At 57.9% G+C, this 17810-nt stretch overlaps 1 protein-coding gene across 5 annotated transcripts in view; it reads left to right on the top strand.

The window, feature by feature from the left end:
- The first annotated feature begins 896 nt into the window (after positions 1–896).
- Positions 897–17810, top strand: part of SLC6A9 (solute carrier family 6 member 9) — a 31071-nt gene continuing 14157 nt past the window's right edge. For 2 of the 5 annotated variants that reach the window (XM_044238057.1, XM_044238055.1), the window contains exons 1-2: positions 897–1007; positions 6373–6490. Coding sequence is in view for 3 of the 5 variants with exons in the window: in XM_044238055.1 (XP_044093990.1) it covers positions 6461–6490 (30 nt within the window). In the remaining 2 variants the exon portion in view is untranslated. Of the gene's footprint in view, positions 1008–1144; positions 1226–6372; positions 6491–12178; positions 12287–17810 lie in introns of those variants that run through there. The other 3 variants (XM_044238056.1, XM_044238054.1, XM_044238058.1) reach the window with 3 other exon arrangements.

The following is a 17810-nucleotide window of genomic DNA, read 5'->3' as shown; positions in this document are numbered from 1 at the left end:
GCAATGTGTTTTATACACAAGGATATACATTATCTCAGCTCATCCTCTTCACTTCCCCAGGAGGAAACTGAGGCTCGGCAAACTCCTTTTGGCAAAGTCTCCCTTATCTAGTATTGGAACCCAGGTTTGTCTCCCCAGGGAGGGAATTAAGGGGCCCAGATTTGTGTCTGCAGCCCTCAACACAAGCAGCCAAGTAGGGCTGACCAAACCCTACTTGGGCTGACCAAACCCTACAAGGGCTGACCAAACCAAGGAGCCCAAGGAGCCCAAGGAGCCTCCCTGGAGGAAGAATTACCCCTAGACCTCCAGTTCCGAGGATTAGGACCTGGGCCTTACCCAGCTGTGCCCATAGTCCCCAGAGGCACCGCTCCAAAGGCAATGGAATTTGCTCTGACTTCTCCCTGGGGGCAACGCAGGCGCAGACGACCAGGGGCCTATAGGGCCAACTCCAGCCCCAGCCCCCCAAAGCGCCCCAGGTCTTCTGGCTTCATTCCAGGCTAGTCCGAAGTGGGCAACGACATCTGCTTCCTCCAAGGGCCCCAGCTGGGGGTTGGAGGGGGGGGCGGTGGGGGCAGCAAGGCAAGGGCGAAGGGGGCTCCTTTGTGGAGCCCACTCCCAGGGGTTATGGGGATCAATCATCTGAAAGCTGGAGAGACTTGTAATTTTATTCCCTGGGAGGAGGAGCCTGAGAAGTCGGCCAGTGGGGTGGGGATGAAATGGAGGAGGGGGGGGGGCAGCGGCCAGGGGAGCTGTGTTCAAGGAGGGGAGGGACTTGGCTAGGTCTCCCAAGCCTTCTCCACTCTCCAAACTTTCACCAAACTCTTGGCCCCCGCCTCCCCGAAACCAAAACACAACAAGCTCTGGAGGAGCCGCGAGCGCAGCGGCGGGGCGGGCGGACTCGCGGCGGCACTGAGCCTCGGGAGGCTGATGCAACTTTCCCTTTAAGAAAGCCACCTGGGCGCACCGCGGTGCGGACCCAGCACGCCTGGGCCGGGGGCTGCAGCATGGTAAGGGGGCTTGGGGAAGGGAGCGCTGCGGCCCGCGCCTCTGTCTGTCCTGCCGTCGGTCTGGGTTTGGTGGCTCCTCGAGGCTAAGCCCCAGGACCAGCGGGCGTGAGTGTGTGTGTGTGTGTGTGTGTGTGTATGATCGCGCTTGCATGCGGGCATCTGTGGGTAAGAGTGTGGGTGCACGCACGAGGATGTCTGTCTCGCCGCAAAGATCGGGGGTAGGTGCGCGCGTCTGGGTGTCACCGCTGTCACCAAGGAGCTAAAGCGAGCGAGAACGGATGGGGGGGCGCGCTCCCGAAGGGGGGGGAGCTGCGTGCCGACGCCGGCTCGGTCGGGGGCGGCGGGCGCGGAGCTGTGCGGGCAGCGCCGGAACCAGAACGTGTCACGGTCCGTCTGGGGCGCCAGTGGGTCTGCGAGCCGGGGGCCTGCGGCGGCGGGGAACCGGCGGGCCGGGTCTGCGCCCCGCGTGCAGGCTCCCGCTCCATCTCTTCGCACCGCTGGCAGGCCTGTCTGCCTATCTGGCCCCTTCAGCCGGCCTGCCTCCCTATCTGCCCGCCCACCCACCGGCCCGGTTTGGGTTCCCGCGCGCCTGCGGGTCCCGGGAAGCCGCGCCAGGGGGTCCCGACGCCCCCAGGATCTTTGTCCGCGGCTCCCGGCCACGGCTTTGGGAAGGGACTACGGCCGTGCAGTTATTTTGGGTCTGCTACTCCAGGGAAAATCCGCGCCCTCCCTACCCCAACCTTCGTTTCGGGTGCGTGTGGGGCGGGCCCGGGCGGCCACAGGTGAGGGCAGGGGCCTGGCAGCTGGGGGCGCCCACCCCCAGCCGGCGCCCCGCACCCCGCAGCCACCGCGGGGCGGTAGAAGGCGGCGGGGCTGGGGCGGGACGGGAGGGGGCTAGCCAGGAGGGCCGGGAGGGGCCGGAGCCGGCCTGGGGGCGGGACAGGGGGCGGGGACCTCGGCGCCCCGGTACTTTTCCACCGCTGGGCCGGGGGCGGGGCCGCCGCCTCCACACCAGCTGAGAGGCCCACACGTGGCGGCTGATGTAACACCGCCCCCCAACACCTCGCACCCTGATTAAAGCGGACGCACCCCGCTTCGAGGAATCAGGGTGCTACAGGCGGTGCCGTAGCTCCTAGAGCGACCGCACCCCTGCCTGCCGGCCCGGGGCCTCCTCGCAGTTCACCGGCTGCTTCTTAAAGGAGCCGCGCCCCCTTTCGGGCCTGCTCTCCGCAGACCACGCCCCCTCGCTGGTCACTCTTAAAGGAGCCGCGTCCCCGGCTCGCTGACAGCTTCTGCACAAAGCCTGGGTCTATTTCTTTGCTGAAACATGCTTGATGCTGCGGTTGTTAGAAGATAAAGGCTGGGGTGGAAGTGGGGAGCGAGAAATGGAAAAGGAAAGAAGGACCTGAGAACTCCAAAGTGAGAGAGCATCGGAAGGTTGGAAAATAGTGGGTGAGGGAACCGGTTGGCGGCACTGAGCATGCCCGAGTGTTTCCAAGGACCGCAGAGAAAACGCCCCCTTAGTCGGCCTACACTGCGACTGCGGCGGTGCCCGCTCAGTGCCCAGCCCTGGGGACACAGAAGAATCACACGTTTTCCCTGGAAGATCTCTCCAGCTCGTGGGGAGCGAGATCTGGACACAAGTAACCATGCCGCGACACTACATGTGACGAGCGTGTTCATGTACCCCCTTTGGGGGTACAGCGAAAAGGTGACTGCAACTGGAGGAGGAAGGAAGGCTTCTTGACGAGAATGCTACTGGGACAGGTTTTGAAGCTGGGTAGGATCTATACAGATGGTAATGGGGACAAGGATGCTCAAGGAAGAGGGAATTGCCTGCAGGAACATGGAGGCAAGAACCTTTGGGAATGGTCCCACATGGCCACAGGTGGCTGCAGATAGCCAACTTGGGCTCCAGGCAAATCTAGAAGCCATCCCCTGCTCCCACAGCCCCTCCGCTCCAGCATCACAGTGAACAGAATTTACGTTTCCTCCTCTGTCTTTCTCCTAAACTATGAGGTCCTCCAAGGCTTGGCTCAGATGGACCCTTACAACTGATTGACAGACAGCTCCCTCGGGGAGAAGGAAAGACAGAGCAAAGGTAGCTGGGTCCTGGGACTGCCCTCTCACCATCCACCCTTGAGTGGCTCCCAGGCAGCTCACACCCAGCTCACCTGCCTCCCACTCTAAACCTGCAGCACCCCACACTCCTGTCCCTGGGCCTGGCACTGGCTTTTTCCTGTTGCTCCTGCAGAAACCAGAGATCCCGGCTTGTCCCTCACTCCTGTGCAATTCATCACCAAGTTCTACCAATGTCAGCTTCTATATTTTTCTCAGATCTGTACACCTCTCCCCACCCTATGGCCACCTTCCTCATCCACACCCCGTCATCGTGGCCTGGCCTCTTCCAGACTGACTTCTCTTCCACTAACCACTCCCTCCCGTCCTTTGCCCACACTGTGTCTAGGGTGATGTTTTCAAAATGCACCTTCTACCATTTGCTCCTGCCAGGTGCAACTCTGCCTTAAAGCCTTTGATCGAGACCATTGCCCTCAGGATAAAAATCAAAATCCAGGCTCTAAAGGCCCTGACCCTGTTTATCTGTCCACCTCCATCTTTGGCCACTTTCTCCCTGGCAATCTGAGCGCAGCCTCAGGGTCTTTGCACATATTTAATTTGTTTGAACCTCTCTTCCTGTTCTCTTCCTCATTGCCACTTTGCCTGAATAAGTCTTGCTGAGCCTCTAACATCGCTTCCTCAGGAAAGCCCCCTGTGACTCTCACACAAGGCCATGTCCCCTTGCTCCCAGCTCTCATGGAAGGATCTTTCTCCCTCAGCCTTTGATTGTCTACATCTGAGTCACGAGTTTCCCTTTCCCCCTAGTCTGTTAGATGCAGGAGGGCAGAGACCAATGAGTTCTTGCTGCCCAGAACAGGTCTGGCCCAGAGCAAGCCTGAAATATTTGTGGAATAAATTAATTGAATTGTGACCAGCCCTAAATGCTCACTAAACAATCTAGGCCATATCTGTTGGCTGTGGAGAACCATGAGGGGGAATCAGGGCTTTAGGGCTTTGGGGAGCTTAATGAATTGGCTAGAGGGGGGAACGTGCAGTAGAGTCCAAAATTAAGCAGAAACTTCAGAACTTACAAAGGAAGTATTACTAGTCCCATCTTCCAGTTAGAGAAAACTGAGGCTTAGAGAAGTTAAGTAACTTGCTCAGAATCATATACATAGTAACTGGCAGAACCAGGATTCTACCCCAGGCCTACCAGGTCCCAGAGCCCAAGCTCTTCATCACATGCTAAACTAACTGCTTGCCAGTGGTGGTCCATATGTGGTATTTTTTGATGGATGGACAGGGCCATTTAACAGAAATGGCAGAAGTGGGAGAAGTAGCAAAGCTTTCTGACCAACTCATTCATTCTCCTGGAGCCACCACCAAGCTGTCTTCTGGTCACCAGTAAACATTCTGAGCACAAGGACTGTATTTGTAGTCTGTGCTCAGGGATAACCTGAGTGAGAACACTCTGGAACCTAAGTTCCTGAGCAGAGTGTCCTCAGTTTATTTGCCTAATCAGGGGACATAATAATTACTAACCCAAGAGGTATATTTGAATAATGCCATGGGCTGTTATTACCATTTGTTGGCTGAAGAGGAACAGCTTTGGGTAAGTCAGATCTAGAGTTTACAGCTTAAGGAGGGGTACAGTGAGTGAGGAGGACAAGGGTATGACCTTCTAAAGGGGCACAGACACCCTCTTCTCCTGACTGCCCCCAGAAGACCAAAGCCCTGTTCAGGGACCTCTTTAGGAGGACTCTTTGAGAGGCAGAGAGGCCAGACGGGGTGACTGATGAAAGGGAAATGGTTACAGGTCTTATCCATGCCCATACCCCTTCCGGCACCCACCTTGGAGAAAAGACTGTGCAGGAACCAAGTGGCAGGGGCCAAGTCCTAAGGAATCCAAGAGCTGATTTTCACAGGCAAGGAGCTGCCTCCTTGTCCCTTCTGGCCTTCTAAAACCTTCCTGGGCCTATAGGAGAGAGGGGGCCCTTGACAGGTGGCTGTGGGTGGGGCAGAGTAGCACCGAACGGCCTTTGGAGTGGAGTCTGCTCCCTGGGAGGATAGAGAAGGCCCCAGAAGCTGAACCCAGTCCCTCCTGGGACCAGGCGCTATGGAGGCTGAACATCCTTGTCCACCTAATCCAGGTTTTCCTCCCATGAGAGAATTCCTTGAGGCTCCTTGAAGGTTGAATCCTCTCCTGAGGATTCTCAAAAACGAGCCCCTATTGCATCCGTGTCTGACATTAAACCTGTATACACCGGCACCACCATGGCCGTGTGGCCACTCCTTCCGTTTGTCGGCCGCCTCTGCTCGTCAGGCCCACCCTGCATCTCAGATGCTTCCGCCAAGGTCTCTGGCTGGCCTGGACCGTCATTCCAATACCTCAGTCTCACCCATTGCCCTTCAATCCCATTTGAGCAAGACATCCTGCTTGTGTGCCCTGGGCTAGGGGACATGCATGGAAGGTAAATGAAACAAGGACCCAACCCGCGGTGAATGCACAGACTCAGGTTGATGGACAGAAACAAATAAGTCTAGTATGAGCTGATAAGGACACTAGTAGCAACCTGCTAAAAAAAGAAAGAAGGAAGTAGATTGTTCACTCTGGTTGGGGAGAGTGCCAGAAAAGGCTACAGGGAAGATGTAACATTTCAGCGTGGTTCTAAAGGATTTGCAGAATTTTACGGGGTGAGCAGGAAAGGAGACGTTGCAGGCAGGGGAAGGCCTGAGGCAGGGCAGGGAGGTGGTCCCGCGCACCGCATGTTTGGTGTTCACAGAGCCTGTGGTCCAGGTCCAGCTTGCCCGGCTGTTCTGGAGCCCCAGAGGAGTGGCACCAGGACGAGGAAGGAGCGTCCTGGCTGCCTGGCTGGGGTGAGCTCGGGGAGCACGTGCTGATCCATGCTGACTCGCCTTCAGGAGAACGGTTGAAGCCATCCACACAGACGATGAAGGAATTGGACCCTGTCCCAGTCCTGTGTTCATTTTTTAATCTTTTATAGAATTGGGCATCTGGAGAGTCAAAAATAGACCTTTGCCCATTGGGACAGGAAGCCTGGAGACCAAGGGATTCAAAGGAAGGGTTGGAAGAAGGGTTAGGAAGGAGTTGATCGAGTGTCATCCAGAAAGGACCAGATGGGAAAGGGCCTGGCAGAGGGTGGGCCAGCCTGGGAGGGGAGTGAGGGCCTGCCAGCTGGTGGCCCAGGCCCAGCACTACCTGTCCTGGAGAGCTCTGACCACCCCACCTGGCTTGCCCTCACTTTCCTGGGCCAGGTTCCCACCCTGCTCTCTGCTCTTTCCACAGCTTTTGAGGTCTGTGGTCTGAAAGGTGCTGGAAGCAGAGCCTGTGAGCGTGGTCCAGGACTCCAGGGCCCCCGCAACCTGCTGCTGCCATGGTAGGAAAAGGTGCCAAAGGGATGCTGGTGAGTACAGGAACCAGACTGCAGGAAGGAAGGGGGGATCAGAAACACTGCCCCCCGGAGACCTTCTGCCGGCTGCCTGCCATAACAGGAGGGCCGAGGGGGCTTCTTGGGGCCCTGAGTCTAGCTGCACTGCTGGGGCTCCTGAGTAGTAGGGCTGTCCCAGGCCCCAAGTAGGCAGCCCCTTACCCGACAGGCTCAATGGTATTGCAGCTCTGTGCCCATAACAGGGCCAATGCTGCCACAGAGCCCACGACGGCATATCAGGAGGCAGGAGCGCACACCCCATCCTCATTACGAGAGGTGCTCTGGCCAACAAGACAGGAGGACACCCAGGACCATCACATAGTTGGACCCCAGTACCCCACCCCCACCCCGTGCTCTGCCCGCCACACGGAGCATTCCGTATGTGCGAACCCAGGGGTCTTCAGACCCCGTCTGGTTTTTCTCTCCTTCCCTGGTTCCTTCTCACTCTGAAAAGGAACAGAGAACATTTCGTTTGAATCCTCTTCCAAGGCCTCAGAAAACTCCCCTCTCCCCCTTCCCCAAGCCATCGCCTTTCCTTTGCCCACTGCTACGGAGCACAGGAGCGGTGGTAGTGAGGCCCCACGAGAGGCAGCAGGCAAGGGCCGGGCGTGGTCAGGGCTTGAAGGAGGAAGACTCGCCGATGGACAGAGCAGGTTGGCACCGGAAGCAGGAACCAGGAAAAAGATGTCAGATCCCATCCCAAGAGCAGTGGTTGTGTTTCTTCTGTTGGGATCTTGCCTCGGGGACAAACTAGATGGGGCAGCTGTCAGGGGAGGAAGCCAGCCACGGATCGCAGCCCTGCCGTTGGTACCTCTCTTGCCCACATCAATTCCTTCCATTGCTTTTCTCATTCTGTGAAGGACTGACTGGCCTAGGGTCTCTGCAGAGCTCCCCCACTCCCTAAATAGGTCCTGTCTCTCACCAGAGATTTCTGGGGCTCCGAGTACTTGGTCCAGAGAAATGGCTTGGGAGCAGAAATGGGCAGTTTCGCTCCAGGGTAAGGACCCTCCATTCTACCCCGTTCTGAACGTCTAGCATTCAGTCCCTCAGGCCTGCTCTGGCCTGGCTCCTACCTCGTTGGAACACCTCTGAATGAGCCAAGCTTCCGAAAGTACTCCCGAGCCAGCCTGAACTCAGGGTGTTCACAGATGGGCGGGGAGGAAGTCTCGTGATGGGGTCAAAATGGCCTCCCTTTCCCAGAGAACTCTGGGAATCACCACAGGCCCCTCATCCTTAGGAAGTGGGGTGTGGCTCTGCCCCAGGCTACATGGAGATTCTGAGCCCCATGAAACCTAAGAAACCCTCGGAGGATTCCCCGGCTGCTCTTCTGTCTTGGGAGTGACCCTGAAAGGACTGGTGGGAGCAAGCAGTCGAGATGCGAGCCACAGAGGGAGCATGAATCACAGTGTCCCATAATCCCTGCCCCGAGCTGGGCTTCCCGGACTTCAGGCCCTGCCCGGCCAGCCTGTCTGTAGAAGGGAGTGCTGCCTTGGGACGCCCGTTCCCAGCCCCAGGATGTGCCTAAAGATAGCTGGGGCTCGGATGCCCTCTGCCCTTTGGCTTCTGCCCGCCACTGCTGGTTTGAGGCCCATAACATCTGTCCCCTGGGTTCCCCCCATCCCCCACCACAGCGGTTGCTAGAGATTCTATTCCTGCCTCTTTCTCAGTTCTGCTGATGACCTTGGGCTACTCTGTTTTCAGGCCCCAGTTTGGAAACTGAAGCCATCTCCATTCAGGGCCTGTCTCTAGGACACAGGCTGCGAGGGGCGCGCCATCCCTCCTGGCTAGCTGAGTCAACCCGTTTTTTAGGTGTCTGTGCTCCCCTAAGGGCAGAGAGCTAAGGACACTCCTTTCAGACATGCCTTCCTCTCCATGCTGGCGAAAGGACAGAAGAGAGGCTAGTGAGGGCCACGCATGTAAGCTGCATGGACGGTCCCAGGCCTGTGGCTTCTTTTGCCATTTGTAACCTGGTATGTGGGGATGGGGTAGTTAACCCCTGCCACTGGGTCATTCCTTCCATCCCCTTTCTCTCCGGTTTGGGTGTGAGGACATGGGTCCCTCCTCTGCCCCCATCCCCAGGCTCTCTTCGGTGTCAGCAGACACCCTCTGTCATCCTTGGAACTCCTGCCCTCTCTCTATGGGGCAGGGGCCTGGCAGGGAAGCAAGGCCCTCTTCAGCACGTGCCCAGGCCCACATGCCTGCTGCACGTGTCCCTCCCCCACCCCCAGCCCAGATGGTCTCTGCCGGTCTAGCTCAGCTGCCTCCCTCACGCCTCAGCAGCTCCTAGGACAGGGCCATGAGAGAACCCAGCTGGCCAGGGTGCCTCCAAGCCTGGGAGCAGCTGGGATGCTTGGGGGCTCTGGGGGATGGGTGGGGTGATACTTGCATGGAGATCTAGTGCCTCTGTACCCGCATGGGGCGGGGGCTGCCTGAGGCTCAGAGGACAGGGAGCTGGGGGAGAGGAGCCCAGGACAGGAGAACCCCACTGGGATCGGCTGTAACCACATGGCCTCCCAGCAAGGTCACCAGCTGGCTGATTTGGTCCCCTCCCTGTGCCTGCTCCCCACTGACAGAGTCTTGGCCAACAGAGGCCTTGGTGAGCCTCATTGGCCTCTCCCTGTGTCTTTGAGCACCCTGGTCGCTCTTGTCATTGGGCAACCTTGCGATGATTAAGAGCAGAGTCACCTGGGCTAGGGCGGTAGGCGCCAGAGCATCTAAATCATCCCAGAAGCCTTTGCAAGCACCACAGGCACCCGGGGCTGCCCCACCCTGACCCGCTCAGTTAGGCTTTGACAGGAGGATTTGTACAGTTTGTACATCTCTTATTTGCGATGCCCATCACAGGGCCTGGCACACAGTGAGTCCTCCCACAGCCTGACATGTGGCAAGTGCTCAGCTAATAGGGGCTTGGCACATGCTGGGAGTTTACCAAGCACAGGGTTTGGCCGACGTTAGGCACTTCCTAGGGGAAGAGCCTGTCCTCGGCTAGGCCCTCACCGAGCACCAGCCCCAGCACATGGGAGGTGCTCACCCAGGACAGACTCAGCATGCATTGGGCGCCCATCTTTCAGTGCCAGGCGCACAGTGGGTCCTCCTCCAGCTCCACGCTGGGCATACCATGGGTCCTTACCTGGCATGGAATTTGGCCTACATGGGCTTCTCCTCTGGCACAGGACCTAGCCCACTGCTGGGGTTCGCTGGTGTTGGGCTGATAGGAAGGGGTGCTCTCTTCACCCCGGCTTGGCACCGTGCGTGTCCTTATAGCTCAGACTTTGCGCATCGTGGGCCCTCTGCTAACACAGGTCCCGGCCCACAGTGAGTGCTTTCCAAACACAGGTCCGGGGTGGTACAGCAGGTACAGCTTTCCTAGATCGGCGCCTGGCACACAGTAGGTACTCTCTTAGCTCAGGGACTGGCACATAGTGAGTGCTCTTCTTAAAGGAGGCCTAGCCCAGAGTTGGGGCTCTCTTAGCCAGGACAGCCTGAACAGTGACCTAGGTAATCAACCAGGTGATTGGAGACATATAACTACACCCTCCCTGTGAAATGGACGATATCTAGATCCAGAGGAAAAGGCTCCATGTTCCTGAGGCCTCCTCTCTGGACCTAAGATCCTGCCCTCCCTTCCCCTTGGTCTCCTTCCCCTCCCCACCTTCCTGGGAGCGCACCTGCTCCATCCTGTGCCCTCCCCTCCGCTCACAGGGCTTCCCTGCAGCCCTTGCCCTGCTCAGTCCTAGCTCTGCAGGACCTTCACCCTGGAGGCACAGGGCACAACAAAGCAACTAGATTCCTTGCCCCTCTGGAGGCATGCCCACTCTTATTAAGAAAAGTCAGGGGTGGGGGCTGGGGGAGTCGGCCTCCCAAAGTGGGGCTGGAGCAGCTGGATCCCACTAATGAGGCCTCATTACGGCCAGGGCCCAGCTGGGCTGCTGCCGCCTCCTGTCCCCATGGCCAGGGCCAGAGAAAGCCGTCCAGCCAGGCCTGCCTGTTCTGGGCACCCTGCCCAGGCCAGAGCAGCCAGAGCCGGAGCCCACCCTGGGTGGAAGTGAGCATTTGGGCATCATGGGTGACTGGGCCTTCCTGAAGGCAGTGGCCCAGCCAGGGCCTTGGCCCGTAGTCTGTGCGCGCAGGAAGTCAGCGGAGTGTGTCTGGGGACCTGGCTGCGTGAGGCTGGCCCAGTGAGACACTGAAGTCAGTGGGGTCTCAGACCATTCTTGGGAGACTTGCTTGAGCCAAGGCTGGTCTCTATCTATCCCCAAATATGGGGCTAATATCCAGGGATGGATCTACATCAAGGCGAGGGGTGGGGGGATGAAATGAATTTATATATATATATATATATATATATATATATATATCTAGCCCATAGTAAGCACTCACTATGTGTTATCTATTACCGTTACTGCTAATTCTCACTAGACTCGGTGATGGGTGGATGTTATCCTTATTTCAGAGATGAGGAAGCTAAGACCAGACATATTAAGTGATTTGCCTGTCTATATGGTGAGAAACTGGCTGTGCTGGGGTTTAAACCAGGTCTGTCTGACTCTAAATCTTGTGCCTTTTTTTGTTTGCTTAAAGCCATTCTTTAAAAAAAAAAAAAAAGCCATCCTGACATGTTCCCTTCAAGGTCACCGTACTTACCAAGCTCACAGAAAGGGCTAGGTTTTCTTTACATCAGAATGCATGCTTCCAGTTGGTGGGTGTTTGCTAAGATTGTACCATGTACCCAGCCCTCTGCCAACCTATCCATTTCCAAAGAGAGGTTCGCCTTCCAGGGATTGGAACACTCTTGTCCGCCTTCCTGACCGCTGGTCTGTGGCATCTCAGCATCAGCTGGAGACGGACCTGTGAGTGTGGTCTCAGAGAAGTGGGACTGGATGGGTCTGAATGACATCCTGCCCCAGTGACAGGGACACCTGCTGGACGGAACCCAGCCCACACAGCACAGACTCCCAGAGCAGCACGTCAGGCTCTGGGCAATGCAGTACAGATCTCTAAGAGTCCTAGTCCATGGGTCCTCCTTTGCCTGGACTCTGTGGTGACCACTCTCTGGGCTGGTGCTATCTTTCTTAGGACAGGTGACCGGGTAGTTCCTGGGACCAGAGCTTTCTTGCATGGTCAGCCACATTCTCCTGTGAGGACCTCAATCATCTTGGCTGGTTGAGGGTCTCCAGCTCTTGCAGGGGGAGGGGGAGAAACAGCTCCAGGGCCCACCCCCCCTTCCCCCAACCTGCATCACTCTAGGCAGTCTAAGGTGCTTTGTTAGGGCCCTGTGGACTATGCCCCCCCCCTTCTTCCTGCCCTTCACCAGGTCTAGTGCCCAATGGCACCCAACCACCCTACCAGGAGCCCACCAAGTGCCAGGCTTGGGAGCTCAGAAGCATCTGGGCCCTGAGGCCGCTCACTCTCACTCTCTTACGCGCTCACTCTGCCTCACTCTGTAGTTGTGAGTGTGTGTGTGTGTTTTGTTCCAATAACTTGCTGGGAACAAGAGAAAAACACAACAAACCCCATGCCTCACTCCAGCTCCAGAGCACCCGCGCTGGGCTGCTGTGGGGACTGGCCTGAGGGGGAGGGCCAGGGGAGGGGGAGGCAGAGCTTCGGGAGGAGACGAGGTGAAAGTAATTGACGCTGCCCAGCCAGCAGTGGGAGAGGCAGGGATGCGGCAGTGTCGCCTGGAGCTGGCAGAGGTGTGAATGAGCAGCGGAGAGGGCACATCCTGGGATGGCCTCAGCTTGTGGACCTGTGGCCCCCTCCTCCCCAGAACAGGTCAGTCACCTTCCAGAAGTTTGAGCACCCCCCTCCTGGAGCCAGGCGGTGTGGGAGGCTGGGCTGGGGGTGGGGAGAGGGGCTGAGTGGTCTGTGCCAGGGAGGGGCAGGCACGGCCAGCCAGGGAGACAGACACCAGCAAAAGTGACCCAGAAAGTTACAACTGTGCAAAGGAGTGCAGGAAGAGTTAGCTGTGTGGTGGGGGCCTGGGGGAGGAGAGTGGGGGGGGGTTGCGGGCTCCCCCAGCCCAAGGACCTGCTGAGAATCTGCTCTGTGTATCAAAGCTGCATTGTCCCAGCTCCCGGGGAGACGGGCCGGAGGTGCCCAGGAATTGTACTAATCAATACAGCCCCATTGTCCGTGCCACGGCAGTTACTCCTATGGGGAGAGTGAGCGAGGGGGTAGGGGGACGTGGTACATGGACTCAGCAGTGACAGTGGGGGAAGAGGAGGGGATGAGGATCTCCGCTGGGAGGAGAAAGACCCCAGAGAACATTCACCAGTGTCCACAGCAAGTGCCCGGATGAGGTGGGCACCCTGTGGCCTCCTCCCTGGAAGCTGGGGTTGGGCAAAGATGTTGGGGAAAATGGGGCTGATGGCAGCAAAGGTGAGGGGGACAGGGAGAGCCCTCCTCCCCACCCTGTAGAGCATCCTGATTTGACCTTCAGAAGGCAAGGGAAGGAATGTCTTCTGGCGAGACGCAGGTTAGGTCCGGGAGAAGCATTATGCAGAGCCGCTCTCAGACCTCAGAACTGCCAGGGTCACAGACCAGAGCCACTTCTCTGAGTGCCAGCCCCACTGCCAGCTGTCTGGGGTAGAGACTGCCCACAGCCGCTGCGCGTGAGGCCGGGCTGCTGGACTTCTCCAGGCCCACCCAGTGTTCCCCACCACCGCTCCTCCGGGCTCTGGGCGAGACAACACAGGGTGTCCCCTTGCCTCTCTCACCTGCTCTACGAAGGCTTAGACTCCTAACGGGTGCCCGGAGTTTTCTCTGAAGCTCTCCTGGAGGCCAGAGGCACTCACAGCCCCCGGGTACTGTGCGAGCCTCAGGCAGATTTTCCCATGGTCCTGTCCCTCCACCTCGGGTGCCTCTTTCCTGGATCTGGATCAGCGAGGCCAGATGAAGGACGGAAGGCTCTGTCATTGCAGGGCGGCGCTACGTAAGGGCCAGCCTGGCCCCTGGACCAAGGGGAGAGAACTTGGGGGAACAAGAATCTAGGGGTATGAGGCCGTTGTGAGGTCTTCTAAGGCGGCCGCAATTTACTGTAATGGCGTTCCTGCCTGAATTCCCTGATGGGGCTCAGAGAAAGTTGCCAGTGATCTGGATTTGGCTCAAGGTCAGTCTGGGATGTGGGGTCTTGTCTGTCCTCCTTCATAAAGTTTGTCTTGGATGGGACTTCATCCCATGAGCAAACCCTGGGGCTGTGGAGTTCTGAACCAGAGGCCTGCTGGATCCCAGCAGGGCCCGCCCAGCCAGGCGGCTCCAGGATTCTTCTGTGTCCACCGAGAGCAGGAGGAGGGAGCTCACAATTCACAAAAATATCCAGTGGACCCTGATCCGGGAGGGCGGGAGTCAGGAGCCAGAGGAAAGCCGTAGTTCAGGGTAGAAATCCGGGCTCTGTCCGAGTCTGTGCATGGAGAAAAGAGGGGGTTGGTGGTTACCTCTGGGAGGGGGCTCTGTGGCTTTGTTTCCTCTTCACTCTTTGCTGTGGGTTCCCATTTTTTGGTGATAAGCTTATAATGCTCTTCTAATTAGAAGAAAAACAATAACATTTTAAAAAATCATTTAGAAAGAGAGTGGGAACTAATGGGAGATTCAGAAGAGAGTCGGAAATAGGAAAATTCCAGGCAAGGCAGAACTGCAGAGGCCAGTAGATCTGTTGAGGTGGCCTGGCCTGTGAACGGATTTCATAGTTAAGGACGCTGAGTTGCAGGGAGTGGAAATGACTTGCCCAGAATCGCTGGGGTAGCAAGATCTAGAATGCTGGGGTTCTCACTCCTGGCCCAGGGTCCTGCCCTGCCAAGCCCAAGGCACGGTGGGGAGATCTGGATTCTGCCCTCGGAGCTGAACACCGCTTGTTTCAGAAGCTGATCTAGCGGGGACTAAGCCAGGCACGGAGCTCTGTAAAGGACTTATGTAAGTGATTGTTCTGTATGGCTCACCTGGCTAGGCAGGCATGGGGTGGGAGGTGACAAGTCCTTGTGTGGGACTGGACCCTGCTGCCTCAAGGACTGCTCCTAAGGGGAAGGGCATCTGTGCATGTGTGGTCTTATGTGAGGGTCTTATGTGCGTTTGTCTATATATGGTGGGCATCGTGGAGGACGACCAGCCAGCCTACTGCTCTCGACCATGGAAAGAAAGCCCCAGAACCTGCCTTCTACTTCACGTGGGGAGCTTGGGCACAGGGCAGGGCTGTCCCTATCCTGGAGACCACCGATCAGGCCCATGGTCATGGAGTCCCAGGTGAGGGTGGGGGCTATCTAGGGAGCCTGGGGAGGAAGCACCAGCCCACTATGGTTTAATTCATCACCGAGGTGTGAGTAGAGGAGGAAGGGAGAGCAGTGAGGGGCTGAGAGTGAAAGATGGGTGATGGGCAGGAGAAGCCTGGAGCCTGGCCAGTCAGCAGGGCTGAGCTGGGTCGGGCAGACGGGCCGCCGGTCTGGGTGAAATTGTGAGCACAAAGGGGATCCTTCGTGGGTGCCGGAGAGCCGACATCACTGCAGGGACAGGTCTGATCAGTGACACAGGTGTCACAGGTGAAGAAAATGAGCGGCTTGGGCTAGGGGAAAGGACGCAAGGAGAACAAAATCGAGGCAAGTACTAGAAAAGTCTTGCCAGCTGTGGGCCTCTCTTGCCGAGGAAGGCAGCGGCCGAGAGTGCCCAGAGGAGAGCAGAGAAGGGACCCGGCGCCCTCAGAAGCCCCGTGGGGCATGCATTTTGGAGATCCTTTCCTCTGGCGTGCTTGGAGAAAGGGGGCTTGCTATGTCCTCTGCAGAGAGCCAAGCCCTCACCAGCCAAGTCCCTTGAACGTAGCTCGCTCTAGCACAGAAGTCAGAGGCCTAGCCGTGCTCCCACGGTGACCTCCCAGCCACAGCTCCGGGAGTCTGCCGCATGCATGGTGCTGAGCCGCAGGGCCCAGGAGCCTGAGGGGGTGCTGCATCTGCGGGGCACTTCTCACGGGGCTTGCAGAGTGTAGCTAACACCCAGCTCCTTCTGCCCCGAAGACCCTTAGTGTGGTCAGGGACTTCCACCAGAGCCCCATCCCTGGCTCCCCGCCCCTGGGCCCAGTCCCAGGGCCCCTGTCTCCCCAAGGCATGGATTGTGGTCAGCATAGCTAAAGTGCTTAGCGCAGGGCCCAGTGGCGTGTGGCTCATTAACTGAGTGGCGCTGCCTCCTGAGGGCGGCCTGGGGCACGTGGCTGGGGAGCACTCGCACCCTCCCTGTCCCCCTTGATGCCAGGGAAGGAGCAGACCTCAGAAATCCCAGTCAGGTCCTGCTGAACTTGGTCGGGGGGAGCTGGGAGCAGGACAGATGCCCCAGCCTTCCAGCTTTGGGGACCTAGGTCTCTACAAGGAGTCCTGCCTATGCCCGGCCCCGTGAAACACTCCTGGCCCCTCGGCTGTCTCTGTTACAGCTGTGAGCTCTGCTTCATGACCCCACCCCTGTACTCAGCAGCTGCCACAGTCTCCTATTGTGCCCCTAAGTAAACAAGCCTTGGACAGAATAAAACTGTTATTGTAGGGTCAACATATAGGAGCCCTATTTGGCCGAGATTTGTTTGGGAATGCAGAAACTGTCCCCCAGCCGGACTCACACCCTCTGAAAAAATGCCCCCCCACCACCCGGACCATGCAGAATTGCTAGGCCTGTCCCCAGGAAGGCTCTCAGAGGTGGTGACAGCCTTAGGCAAGATTTTGTATAGGTCTGTCCCCGACGGCACCCTCAGACTGTGAGCCACCCTCTCCCAGAGCCAGACTGGCCCTCAAGCCCCTTCATCAGGGAAGCTTTCCTGACCTCACCCTGAGTTCCCCCCGCCTGGCCTCCTTCCTTATTATTGTGCCCTGAGAACTTCCGCTTTGTGGTCACCTTACCGCTGCGATATAAAAATCACGGATTTGTTTCTGACATTACTGGCTTGCTCCGCCACCAGATTCTAAGCTCTGGGGCGGGGCCTAGCACACAGCGGGTGTTAGTAAGTCTCTGTGGTTACAGGAATGAATGTATGAGGGCTCTTCCAGCCTGTCAGCCTGCTCTGGGCACTCCTCGAAGAGGACCAGACCCTGGTTCTCGGTGCCACGTCCTGAAGCCTCCCTTGAGGGTATGAAGGTCAGCATCTCCTCTGGGGTCAATACCAGTTTGGGGGAACACCTCACAAGAGTGTCTGGGTACACAAGCAGAAGGGTGCCCACCGTGGGAACCAGGGGTCCATGTCTGGGGCCTCTACTGGCCCCTGGTGCCCCCTGTGTCTGCATTCCCAAATAGGCCTTTCTGGAAAGCACACAGGTCCCCAAGAAGCCATTCCTCCCCTCTGCATTTGTCGATCAGTGTCAGGATCCGATAGCATTTCAAAGCACCAGACCTCTTTGTTTATGGGCCAGTGTCACTGTTGTCCTTAACTATGTCTCTTTCAAGCTGAGGGTTGGTGTCGCTTCAGCCACGTCTCTCAGGAGCCATGCTGCTCTGTCTCCAATCCTGGTGTCCTCTAGGGACTCCTGTCTCTTACTCTCAAGGGAACAGCCCATCTCCGAGAGGCTGTCTCTCTCACTCCAGGGCTCTGTGCTTCTCTGCTGGTGATTCTCAGGGTCCCTGGTCTCCAGTGAGACACCCCCCAATCCTTTAGGTGCTGGCTCAGGGTGGCCTGATTTCCTGGGAGGAGGTGGAAGGGCCATGGCATGGGGAAGGGGCATATTTACACTTGTAAAGGGACTTGCTGAGTCAGATCCAACTGTGGGGTTGGGATTCAATAGGGACTGTCCTCAGTCCCTCAGGCTGGCCTCAGGCCACCCAGCCCAGCCCTGAAGCTCCCCAGGGCAAGTCTGGCTTTCTCTCCTTGGGGCGAATCCCCTCATCGGCCCCTCCTGGCCAGCCCCCTGCTCCGCAGCCCATCCCCTCTCAGCTCAGAGACCTTTTTCCGGAGTCCCTCCCTCTGTTTCCCCTAGCAGAGTCTGTCCTCCAAGTCTGGCGTGGTGCCTACAACTCTGGTCTCCTCCCCCAGCTCATGGCCAGCACCACCCAGCCCAGGTCAGCTTCCCCAGCATACCCCCCACCCCAGCTATGGCATTATAGGTGGCTCCCTTGGGTGCTCCCATCCTGAGTCCCAGAACACCCTCCCTGATTCTGAGAGCAACTCAATTGCTCTCCCATCTCCCACCCCGAGGCCCTGCTGTCCTGTACCCCCAGGAAAGTGTCTTCGGCTGGGGGAGGGGTCGGGCATCCCCTCCCCCGCACTGCCTGCCCATGGGCAGGCGTGCTTAGCCTGGTGATGTGGTCATGGCGGGTGGGGGGGCTGTCTGGACACAGGCCC

Source organism: Neovison vison, chromosome 2 (assembly GCF_020171115.1).
Source record: "Neovison vison isolate M4711 chromosome 2, ASM_NN_V1, whole genome shotgun sequence".
In the NCBI taxonomy this organism is placed as follows: Eukaryota; Metazoa; Chordata; class Mammalia; order Carnivora; family Mustelidae; genus Neogale; species Neogale vison.
This window is presented reverse-complemented; position numbering and strand designations above follow the sequence as displayed.